Raw genomic sequence first — 13449 nt, 5'->3', positions numbered from 1 at the left:
TGCGCAAATACACCGGAGATGTAACTGCCCAGCAGATTCCAGCAGACATCCGAGGCGACCTGGACGGCGACAAGGACGCCACTGAGCTGCCAGCTGGAGCTGCGGCGTTGCCAGCTAGTGACCCAGGACAGTTTCCAGTGTACCAGCCGGCAGCCGCCGCCCCACAGCCTAGCGGCCAGGATCGTGACCCAGTAGAAGAGAACCTGCAGCACCAACCCAACGAACCACCGCTGCCGCCGCCAGCCCCAGAACCGCCTAGGGATGCAATCTGGAACCCTGATGCTGACATGGAGCCCCTGCCGGCCAGCAGCGAGCCTACAGGAGGAGAAGCGGCCACTGAGATGGAAGTGGCGGCCCCAGAGGGTGAAGCTGAAGCGATGTGTCCCCTACTGATGACAGCCGTCCCCTTCCGAGTGGGAGCTAAGAGGCCGAGCAACCTGGACCAGGCAGGCGCCCCCATGGAGTTCTACGCGCCTTCCTCCATCGTTGTTCCCCCCTTGGGAGCCTCTAGAGTGAGCCTAGGCCTCCGTGTTCAGTTACCAGCCGAGACAGAACTAGTCCTGCAGACAAGGCCAAACTTCCAACGACGGGGCCTGGCTGTCGCCAACCCGCGGCTGGAAGCCAACCGGGAGTTGACAATGCTGATATCCAACCACAGCCAGACCGAGCAGCGAGTGTCCTGCGGAGCCTGTATAGCCAGAGCTGTCCTGCACCGAGCTGTGCCCCAGGAAGATGTTGTCGTTCGCAGACAGAGGCTGCCGTATCCCCAGGTTCAAGGCCTGGTGGCTCGGGAGCCCCGCAGCCCTTGAAGGGGAGGTTGTGGTAATACGGCAACAGACGGACGGGTAGTTTACAGAGTTGCTACGCAGTGGCTTATCATGTCAAGCCTTCTGCACTAATCCTATTATATCACCATTCACCTCATGACCGCAGATGACCCCGTTGCGCAGCGGTCAAACTGGACTGGCTAAATAGGGGAGGGGCACGGACACGCAGCAATCACGCGCCCCTCATGCAACTATACAACCGGGAGGTGGTGCCTCCCCTTTTACCACAGCTACCCCCACAGACTGTCTACCGCCGCGGGCTACGCCCTTGTCTCCCACACCCCCTTCAAACCTAACCTATTGTTATAATTTATTTGTATATATATAGTAACCACCCATTGTAAATGTATTCAGTTAAATATATAATTTCTGTATGACTAAATCCTGCTAGTTTGTTTTGGTAGAATACTTCAAGGCTAGGGCTCGTTGGATTCGAACTCGCAACCGGTGAGCTGAAACGCTTCGGCTTACCACAATATTACTTTGAGAATGCAGTATAGTCAACAACAAAATAGTTTGTTATCCTTTACATTACTTTTTGTCTTTAAAAAAAGATAACTCTATATTTTTCTGTGTTTAAAACATAACTATTTATATTTTTAGTTTTAGCTCAATCTCTGTTTTTCTCCCTCCCTTTTTATTCTTTCTCTAATTTTTTTCTTCTATTTCTTCGAATTTCTTTTGCTGTCGTATCTCACTTTAACATATAGATATTAATTAAGCAATCTGGAATAAGAGTTGAAGAGTATGCTTCGCTTATTTTGATTACCATTTAAAAGAAAGATTTAAAGGGCTGACGAAAGACATTAAGAAAATCAAATCTAGAATCTTTATCTATGAATTTTAATAAATGCAGAAGATGCTCTAAGACCACACAGCTTTATTTTATTTAGTTAATTCTAAATTTTTATTCTCAATAATTACTAAATACAAATTTATTTTATAATTATTATATGTTTGTTTGTCTTATAATTTGTATAAATAATTATATAGAGTATGGTATCAATTACTCCACAACTAACATAAATACGCTTGCAGCAAAGATAATTTAAACGTTTAGAAAGATTTACTTCTACTTGGCTAATTATTTTGTTCACTAGTCATTTAATAAAATTTTGTTATCTTATTGTTGCTGCGCTAATAGTTGACATAATTTTCCTTGTTCTTATTGACTATATGTAGCGCAGCTACTCTACATCTACCACATCCTTGTTACCTTAGGAAAACAGTATAGCTGGGTCCTTCCAGGTTTTGAAATAATTCTGTAATATCAAATCTCTTCCAACCAGGATATCTAAACAAATTATACATTTTTTATATTCTAATATAATTTTTTTATTTCTTTTTTTGTCACTTAAAATCAGAGAAACAGTTGGACATTAAATCTGAACAAAATTATCAACAGTTTCTCTTAAATTGCAGTTGAGAAAAGCAGACTTCCCTTAAAGCGTTACAGACTACAAACTGACGTACAGACAACGTAAATCATAGAGCAGCCTTGCTTAAAAAAAAGTTGTTACCTATTAGAATGTAAGGGGAGGTGTATTTCTCTTCCCCCCTCCACACTCACAATAGTTCTGAATTCAACAGTATAGATATCAGAATTTGGGTTAGAGGATTTTTCATCCCTCGCTGTCTTGTGTCTCCTTCTCCTTGTTTCATAGAAAATTATAGATGAGAATGAGGTAGCTTTTTAATAAAAAATATTTTTCATCCATGTAGTATAGTGAAACTAGCCAGAGAATAATTTAATATCTAATGATATCAATCTTTTAAAAACAAGGTTAATAATAACCATATGTAGCAAAGTTCAAAATCGGATTTCAGTATAATATCAAAATACAGATTTGTTATGTTATATCTGTTTAATAAAGCCACCTTTTATCCGAAATAGCAGCAGAGAAAATCATATTTTACTTATTTTCTTTCTTAACCCAAATAGTTTTTACAATTCAATTATTCAATATGTGATAAATCAGTTAATGTTAATAAGTTTTTTCTGGTAATCTATAGTTTTCAATGCCTGGTTTTCAGATGTAGTTCAGCAAGGCTAAAAACTGGTTTGTGTTTGCTCTCACTGGATACTGGTTGGATTGGACGGTAGCTAAACTGCAGGAAGGTGCCTTCTGCGCCACCTGAAAAAATAAAATCATTAAATGATGAAACCAACGAGGTATTATCCAACGAGTAGAAGGCAGAATCCCTTAAGATCTAAACGGATAAGACAATGGCCGATAAATTTATGTACATCCCCAATGCTAATAAAAAAAATTACCCCTTCTGTAGATTAAAATTAGTTGTTGAAACGTTTGAGCCAACGAATAAGAAAGCATAATTATAAAACTTTGGGGACTAGTGTAATTAACAACCCATTGTCCCCTATCTCTGTGCAGAATCCCCCTAAATTCCAATGGTTTTACTACTTTGATTATTTTTGTCTTTGTTTCACATTTTTAGACAAATTGGTTTGGTTGAATTAAAAAAGTTAAAAAACATTATGAACATTTTAATAGTTAATTTAAGACTCCAATTATATTTAAGAAGGTATAATTGTAAAGTTTCTAGACTACTCTCATATGAAGAACAACTATTAATTATTATGATATTTATTTGTTTTTGTATGCGTGACTTAATTTTCTGCGATCTTTGTACTGTTCCTTGTCTTGTTTAAGGTTATTTTACTGTTTGATTGGATTGGAAGAAATTTAAATATCCAAATATGAATAGAATCCTAACAATTGTTTATCTCTCTAAATTTACAAATAGACACTTTATTCTTAGACTAGTGGTTGCGCCCCTAGCATCTAGAGGTTCTGTGTTCAAAGTTAAAGGTAGAGAAAGAAAAGAATCTATAGCAATCCTCATTAAAAAGAAAAAAATAGCCTAAACCCATTCCTATTTCTGACATAGAGAAATCAATCGGGTTAATTAAGTAGATAAAAAAAACTCAATATCTTAAATAATCTAATTCGATAAAATTTAGATCATAATCTTTTTCTGGGTATAGTCCCTTTCGTGGCAACGCACCTTAAGGGGCGATTCTTCGTATTTTTCACAGTAGCTTTTCTACTATTTCTAGCCCCTGCGGGGGGCTCTAACCCTGCGGGGCCAATTGCATAATCCCCTGGGACAATCACCTAATCCAATATAACCTAACCTAACCTACAATAACCTATAAAAAGCCATTTTCAAAATACGACGAATCGCCCCTCAAGGGGCGTTGCCACGATAGGGACTATCCCCTTTTTCTAACTAACCTCCTTGACCAAAAACATTTTTATAAGATTACATAAGTATAGTTACTTGTCAATAAAGTCTGATTGATAATACAGGGTGTTTTTTTTATTGAGTAAAAAGTATTGCTTAATTTAACCCACTTGCCATTGACAGAAATTAATAATCTATATCTTAATTTCTTCATTGATGTGGGACATTTTGTATGAGAAAAAAATATTTGGCGATTTTCAACAAATTCTGCCTTAAAAACCGGTTTTTCCAAAGTACCTATTTTTGGAAGATTTTTGGATCATGACTAATTTAAAGAGTGTGCAAAAATGGGTACATTTTTAAAAATCAAATTGCGCGGCTTGTGTTAATAGTAGAAAAATGTTATGCATACCGTTAGAATTGTCATAAACTCTAGTTTTTGGAAATATATGTATCATATTCATGCTATTTGTAGTATAGAAGCTACATTGGAAAATGTGAGAAATGTTAAAAATTTGAAGTAAGTTGGAACATTTTACCACGTAGCGATCCTAAACTATACGTAGCACAGGAATAGTTCTTAAAAACCTAAAAACTAGAGTTTATGACGATTCTAACGATATGCATAACATTTTTCTACTATTAACACAAGCCGCGCAATTTGATTTTTAAAAATGTACCCATTTTTGCACACTTTTTAATTAGTCATGATCCAAAAATCTTCCAAAAATAGGTACTTTAGAAAAACCTGTTTTTAAGGCAGAATTTGTTGAAAATCGCCAAATATTTTTTTCTCATACAAAATGTCCCACATCAATGAAGAAATTAAGATATAGATTATTAATTTCTGTCAATGGCAAGTGGGTTAAATTAAGCAATACTTTTAACTTATTAAAAAAAAACACCCTGTATAACAAGGAAAAAAATGCTAAATATTTTCAGGGATCTAAAAGGATACGACAATAGCCGATAAATTGATGTACATTGTACTGTACATCCCCTATGTGATACACAAAATAACCCTCTTCTGTTGATTATAATTATTGTTGAAAAGTTTAAACACCAATCAATCGAAATTCAATAAAATCCCCCAAGGTTGTTAAGCCAACGAATAAGAAAACGTTCTTATATGCCTTTCGGGACTAGTGTAATAAACAGCCCATATTGTCCCCTCCTCCCTGAAATATCTTACTCTCTAAATTATTGAGTTCTTACACATTTCAATAGTATTTTTTTTTATAAGTAAAGTTTTAAAACATTTGATAAAATTGATAAGTTTAATGTTATAAATATTTGCATTTTTATTATTATTATTAATTCTAGATTATTAGGATTAGTTAAAAGAAATATTAAGCACCATCCCTTTTAATCTCATTACCACACCCAGTTTCTACAATAACAATTTTGAGCTATTTTTAAAGGCGAAGCTTTTCTATGATAAGGTTCGGCCCGTCCGTCCGTACGTAACGGTTAGCTTTTTTCCTAAATTTAAGAATTTTAGAATTATCCTATCGACCTTAAACTTTGCATGAGATTAAGTTGTAGTTAGACACGATTTAAAAAGCGTAGCAACTCTATAATCGTTACCAGAATGTCCGTATGTCCATTTTAAACATGTTGATTTTTAACTTTTTTGACCAAAAAAATATATGATATGATTATCCGATTGATCTGATTTTTTAAATACTGATTTCTAGGACAACAAAGTACAATGTTATAAGCGAAGCATCTCAATAATTCAAGTCGTAAAAATGTAAGTATGTCCTTAAACATTTTCCTGCATTTAAGCAGTTTTTCAACCAAAATTACTTACAATTTTGTTCAATTTTTAAACATTTATATTCTGAGCTGGATCTTTAAAAGCGTAGCCGTTGCCGTAGTCGTGGTCAGAGTTACAGCCACCAACCTAATAGCGATCTTTAAATCATATTAACCACGCGTTGCCGTGGCCAAAAAAAAATGCGATCTTTAAATCATATTGGCAACGCGTCGTCATAGTCGTAGCGTGGTTAACCACGCTAAAAGTGACCACAGTCCATTAGTGTGGCTAAAGCGTTGCTAAAGCCACAGCCATGACTACGGCCACGGCTACAGCCACGCCAACGGCTACACATTTAAAGATCCAGCTCTGATTATTCAGTTCTGACACTCTTCAAGTTCTAAATGTTCGTTTTCTAACCGTTTTAGAGCTTCACTTTTATGGATGTTGTCATCCTTGTTTTCCTTTTATTTGCACACTTACTCTTGAAACAAGGTCAGTCCGTCAGTCTGTACATGTCTTTGTCAGAAGGCGTTACTAATGCAAATCGATGATTGTATCATTTATGATTTTGATGTCCAAATTAAAAAGGCAATCAAAAAAATGCCATATCAAGTGTTTTGTTATCAAAAATAGAGGGTAAGGGGTTCAATAATTGTATGTTCATAGGGTGTGAACCCTGTTCAGACTTTCAATTGGGTCTTTGAATATCAGCCAATGGCATTGAAAATACTAAAACATCTAAGTCGCTAAAAAAGAGAAGAAAGAAATTTAATAAAAAATCTACTATTGAACTAGCGCAGGAATTACAACTGAACCTTTCCCATGAACCTATTAGCTATCATTATTTTTTCTCAATTCTATTAGCAAACCTTTTTATAATACTGCAAAATAAAATTTAAATAAATGTTATAAACAACTTGCTAAAAATTACTGCATGAAAAGGAACGTTTAAGTATAATGGTTTCTTTTTACATTAAAAAATATCTTTCTGAAATAATTTAGCTAATAATAAAAGTTGCGGATTTATAAAAACACTTTGAGTATATGCATAAAAAAGGTAAAAGTCAGTCAGACAATAATTGTAATCCCTTAATAATACGGATTAGCCCCTTCCCCCCTCCTATCCACCAAATTTCAAATGTCCCACCCTTCAATATATTAGCCATTGTTATTTTGACGGTTTAAAATTTTTTTTCGATTGCAATTTCTTTAAGAAGCATATTTTTGTTTGTGTGTTATTTGTGAGTTTTATCGTAATTACTCTCTTAATTACTAAAGAAATATACATTATCATTTCACAACAAAAAAGAATATTTTGTTTAAAAACTCTCTTTCTTGAGAAAAAATACTATTTCATAGCGATTACGCCCTATCTACGATCAAGAACCAATATTTTTATATTTATCAATCGCATCGAATTATAGATGGTTTCCTTTGTTGGCCCCTAAGAGGGTTAATCTTATAATTTTTAATCTTAATATTCACAGAAGCTGTCTATAATGCGAAACGATAAAACTATTCTAATTTTTCTTTATTATCAGTTTAGCTCGTTTGTGACTGAAACCCAGGGAGGGGGTGGGCATTGGTCTTTTTATTACATATCCCCAAAGTTTTATTACGTTTTTATATTCGTTGGCGACTTTGGAGACTTTATTGAACTTTGAATAGTTGATTAAGTACTAATTGTAATCTACAGAAGGGATAATCATCATTGGGGATGTACATCAATTTATCGGCCATTGTCTTATCCCTTTAGATCCCTGAGTGACACCTGTGATTATTTACTCTGCCCCCTGCTGTGTAGAACAAAAGTTAAAACAATATAATTTATTGAGTAGCTACAAAATTCTGTAAAAACCTAAATTAAGGTGTGCGTAGAAACTAACTTACCAACAAACATATTATATTTATAATTAAGAGTTGAATATTTGAATATCATTTTAACGTTTTCAGTATGGCTGATTACCCTCTTAAAATCATGCATAGGAGCATATTACAGACGACTTTCCACAAATATTAAAAGAAAAATCTTAAGAGTAAGGGCCCCTCGGAGCTACCAAAACTAGTTTTAATCATTTTTTTATATGAATATCAATAATACGATGCGACAAATATCTATTCTCTTTCTAATATCATCTTTTTGGTAATCACTTTTTAATCGACTTTACTTTACCAAAGATTTTTATTGATTGAAAAAGAGAAAAATACATTAAAGTTAGAATTCGAATATTTACAGACCTATACAGTTAAATTTAAGTTAAACCATTCTAAAGATTTTAATTTATTGCCCTGTTTAGGTTTTGTATATAGGTATTGTTTTAAGCCAAGTCTTGAAAATGAAATTACAGGGGAGAATAAAGGTGTCTTAATTACTGTAATTTTCTTCAGGGAGGGATGGGACATTGTACTGTAAATTATACTGGTAACCAAAGTTCGTTGGCTAAAAAGCTTTCGGTATTATTAATAATTCTTGGTTAGTTAGCTCAAACTTACCAACCAAATTGTAATCTACACAAGGTTGATTTTGTTTATGATCATTTGTGATGTACATTGATTTATTATTCATATTGCTATCCTTTTTGATTCCTATATTTTTTCTTTTCAATGATTTCGTACAAAGTTTTCTAAAATACTAAACCTTAAGGTTTTCTAAGAATAAATAGTTGTTTTATTTTAGGTATTAAACATAGATGATAATATCCATAAAAGCAAAGGTTAAGAAAGAGCATTACAATCATTAATATAAAGAAAAATATCATTAAATTATATATTCATTCAGAATAAAAAAATGAATATAAAGAATAATACTGTCAAAATATTTAAAATAAACTTAATGTACATAGAATTGCTACACTTTCAAGCCATGCGAATCAACTAACGCATATACCATTAATGTAGAAATCCTATACAACTAAATTAAAACTTCCCCTTTAAATATACATTATGCACAATATAAATGGGTTACCATCTAAAATTTTATTCCCCCTTTTTATTCTTTTCAGAATTGTTCTGGCAATAAAAGACAGTTTTCAAATTGAAATGCAGAAGATGTCGGAAAAATGCTCTCATAAATAAAACTTTTCAAAACCAAAAAAATATTTGGTTTTAAAAGCCTTTGGCGCGAAGTGATTATACATTTCAAAAAGATTGTTCGTCCGTCCATAAGCTACGTAAATAGAAAAAGAGATACATGTATGTACCAAAAATACAATTGACAAAAGTGGTTGAGAAATTGAATATGATTTTCTCAGCTGTTTACACCGATAGATTTCTTAAATAACTTGTGAAGATTCCTCAACAACAAAATTATCCATCTGTCTGTCTGTTGGTTGCATTTTTAAAAATTTATAAATGTTGCCATTCTTGTTTTAAATTATAATTTCACTAGCGGCTTCGCTCCTAGCCTCTAGGGGCTTTGCCCCAAGAGGTTTGATCAACTTAAATTTTCGTATTTTAGATTTAAAAAGAAAAAGTAAAAAAAAATTTTTTTTGGGGGGGGGGTATTTTCATTTTTTTGGGGGGGTTGGGGGTGTCCCACCCCCCAAGAAAATAGCTTAAAACCATCACAGGACCAGTAGGTATATTCCCTGAAGAGTAGAGCCCAATCGGTTCAGTGGTTACTGAGATCTTAAGCTTCAGACGGACAGACAGACGGACAGACGGACAGACAGACGGACAGACATCGTTCTACTTTGTATCATAGATTGCACAAATCTAAAGATTTATTAAAGAATTCAATTAGAAAACTAAATAATGTAAAAAACTGAAAATATTTCTTTCAAATACCTAACTGTTATTATAAATATTTAGGTAGATTGTTTGTTAAAGCATAACAAATTGAAAAAGGAATAAGAAGGTATAATTTAAAGGGAAAGAGATAATTGTGGAGTAAATAAATCTAAAACCAAAAACATTGAAAACTTTGCCACGCCCCCAACTACCTATTCATTTTTCCCAAACACATGTCTTTCACATAGAAGATTAATTTTTCAACCCAACTTTTTATGAAAAGCTTATTTTTATTAGACGTACAATATTACCAATAGAAGAAAATACACTCTTTAGCAATTTATCTTGCTGGTAAAACCATTTGGCCTGTTGTATCTAGGTAGCTAACCTTCTATTGTACCATACTTTCCATAAAAAAACTACGATAATGTCTAAACCATGACCTAGCCTATCTATCTAGATAGCTAACCTTCTCCTTGTACCATACTTTATATAGAAATGCTTTGCTACCGAATAAACTATGGCCTGGCCTATCTATCTAGGTAGCTAACCTTCTCCTTATACCATACTTTCTATAGAAAAGCTTTGCTACCGAATAAACTATGGCCTGGCCTATCTATCTAGGTAGCTAACCTTCTCCTTATAACATACTTTCTATAGAAGGCTACGCTGCTGTCTAAACTATGGCCTAGCCTATCTATCTAGGTATCTAATCTTCTCCTTATACCATACTTTCTATATAAATGCTATGCTTCTGACTAAACTATGGCCTGGCATATCTATCTAGGTTGCTAACCTTCTCCTTAAATCATATTTTCTATAGAAAAGCTACGCTACCGACTAAACTATGGCCTGGTCTATCTATCTAGGTAGCTAACCCTCTCTGGTTCTGAATTAAATCTGTTAAGCTCCCATTCACACACACAATTCGATTGGTTACGCTCACACAATGTGTTTAAACAGTTATCTAATAGCAAAATTAAATTGTCTATTGGGAAAATTCGTATCATTTCATAGTGTTTTAATGCAATGTAAAATACTTTTACGGACTGAGTGACAAACAGACATACTTCGTTATATAGTAGCAACACTACCAAGACGACAGGAAATTATCATAAGATTAGAGTACAAAAGTAGAGGGGGAATGGGATAATAACTGTCATGTTCCCTTCCTAAGGACCCTGTGCCTACTTTCAATTGGGTCTTTGAAAATCCACGAATATCGTCAGGAATATTTATACAGCCAAGTCGTTACAAAAGAGCAATTTACTAGCAGACGAAAAAGTTCCTTAACAGGGGGATTCAGGTAGTTGTCTGGTTATACATCTATACAATAAATTTATTGTCATAAGAAAGATACATATAGGAAGACTTTTTAAAATTTAATATGCTATTTGACAAGATTTTCTGTGATGTATGAACACCATTCACAATTGAATTTCTAAAATATGGAAACCTCTTATGTAGAAAAGAATAAGAAAATATTCTTTTCTTTATTTCCAGCACATTAGAGTCAACCAGAAGAATAATAATATCATATCAATTCTTTGTTGGATTTAGAAAGAAAAGCAGCTGCCCATTTTTATTGTGCACTTAAAAAAGATTTAGATTTAAGCTTTAAATCATAACATTTTGACTTATTTCTTTAGAAGAGAAGCTTGCCCGTAAAACGGTTTGTCCGTAAATACTAAAAGGATAGCTTAATCCGAAATTTAACTACGAAGTTTAATTTTGAAAGGTTAACAATTTTATAATTATAGATCGATTAGACACTATTTTTTGTTCATCTCGATAAATAAAAGACTAAGACCTCATTTTTTTGTATAGTTTTAAAATTTCTAACTGGAAAAAAATATTTAAAATTAGATAAATTTACATGACTACTTGATCTTTTAAAAATTAACATTTTCCTTAATAGAAACGAATTAATTAAACAAGTTAATCAAATAATGTAAAATAGTCTTTTAACCTTTACTTTTTACATAAAAAGAATAAAGATATTTTTATATAGTTTTATAGTTGTACATTTTAGGACTTTGAATACTGTTTCCAGTATGGCTTCGAAACCGATTAATATCCGCTGGAATAGAACCGGTTCTTAGCCATAGTGAAAAATCATATATAGCTTCGTATTGCAGACAATGTTCCACGGGGCTATAGCACTTACACATCCAGCAAATTTACAGTTGATGTATTTTTGGCAAAATGTTTTCTTACTTTTTCTCATGCCATAAATACATCCAACACTGGCATTTGCACATCCATACTTTTTCAATTATATGTCATAAATACATCCAACACTGGCATTTACACATCCATACTTTTTCAATGATATGTCATAAATACATCCAACACTGGCAAATATACATCTAGATTGATTTATATGAATATTTATTTACAATTAATTAGATTTTGTACAGTATGTATAGGTTTTAAACTTTTTACCCTATTTTAGTTACTCTCCCCCTATTTACTTCCCTTTTTCTCAAGATGCTCGCTACAAAACATCAATACATTTCCGCAGGTGGTCAAATTATTGCTATATAATATTATAATTTAAATATTTATTGTTAGTTCATTGTTTTATTGTGGCAGAGCCAGAGGCTATTTTTTTCTACAGGAGGGTTCTGAAAAATTCGGGTTACTCAACCTTCAGTTGCTGTGAGGCACTTTGTATGGCCACAATAAGCTGCCGTTATACATCAAAAGATCCGCTCAAGAGACTGATGAAGAACCTCAAATTATGAAGTAAAAGTTATTTTGTTTTGTTTAATATATATTAAAACAGTTGGGGGTTATAAACAATTACATTAGATCTTGTTATCGATTTAAAATTTATAATATGGGGATTAAAATAATAGTAATTTGCGTTTTGTATTTTCATTAATATATATATTATGTATGTATATATTAAAACAGTTGGGGTTATAAACAATTACATTGGCTCTTGTTATTGATTTGTAAAATATATATTATTGATTTGCAAATTGTAAATTGCATTTTGTTTTTTTAGTATTCCAACTGAGCATAAAATGAGTGATGGGAGATTACATCTGACAAATATATTATACCTAGCCCTGCTGAATCTAAAGTCACCGAGACCAAATTGACTTATTGGTTTATGATTTTGGTAGACTAATATATAGAATTGTGACACGGTCAGGATCGTCACAACAATCCATCACATGATGTTTTTTTTTATTTTAACCTGACAAATATATTTAAATCTTTATAATGCTTTCTATTTTAACCTGACAAATATATTATAACTCAAATAATATACAAGTGTGTTGTTTTCTTATTATTATCTATGGATGTGTAAATACCAGTGTTGGATGTATTTATGACATATAAATGAAAAAGTATGGATGTGTAAATGCCAGTGTTAGATGTATTTTTGACATATGTATAAAAATATGGGATGTATTTTTGCCAGTGTTGGATGTATTTATGGCATGAGAATCGATTTTACTGTCATTTATACAGTAAAAATTCAGTTTGTCATATATACATCCAATGCACTGGCAAAAACACATCCACTGTAAATTTGCTGGATGTGTAAATGGCAGTCCCCCTGTTCCACGAATATCAAAATAAAAATCATAAGTTGTGTTAGTCCGGTACTTCGGCCCCTCGGGTCTGAAAAAACTGGTTTTAATCTTTTCCATTCTAATATCCGCAAAAAGGTTGCCCATAATACAATGAAGATAAGTAACTATTCTGAAATATTGTTATTTTGTGATTGTTGCATTTTTTAGTTTCCATTAACGATTTAAGCATAAATATAAATATTTTTGTTTGTCAAACAAAATGTATGAAATGTTGAATGTTAATTAATGTATGAATTTTGTATTTTTGTTGTAAATGTTCTGACAAAGACTTAAGGTAAAGTTTAAAGTGTAAAGTATTATGCTCACACACTAG

The 13449-nt window shown here is 33.1% G+C and overlaps 1 protein-coding gene and 1 long non-coding RNA gene across 2 annotated transcripts in view; one reads left to right on the top strand and one right to left on the bottom strand.

Moving 5' to 3' along the window:
- The window catches only part of LOC145325090 (uncharacterized), a 98893-nt gene that overhangs the window by 19607 nt on the left and 65837 nt on the right, over positions 1–13449 (bottom strand). Inside the window, exons 3-5 of the mRNA XM_080167934.1 lie at positions 2851–2962; positions 2348–2479; positions 2044–2121 (exon numbers count right to left, since the gene is read on the bottom strand). Of these exons, the coding sequence (XP_080024060.1) occupies positions 2044–2121; positions 2348–2479; positions 2851–2962 (322 nt within the window). The remainder of the gene's footprint in view (positions 1–2043; positions 2122–2347; positions 2480–2850; positions 2963–13449) is intronic.
- LOC145324209 (uncharacterized) lies at positions 12110–12758 on the top strand. The gene is made up of 2 exons (XR_013881207.1): positions 12110–12273; positions 12539–12758. It is a non-coding gene; the product is annotated as an uncharacterized LOC145324209 (long non-coding RNA).

The sequence above is a fragment of the Acartia tonsa genome, chromosome 7 (assembly GCF_053477335.1).
Source record: "Acartia tonsa isolate MP-2025a chromosome 7, ASM5347733v1, whole genome shotgun sequence".
NCBI lineage: Eukaryota > Metazoa > Arthropoda > Copepoda > Calanoida > Acartiidae > Acartia > Acartia tonsa.
Note: the sequence above shows the minus strand (reverse complement) of the source record. Positions and strands in the feature narration are given on the sequence as shown.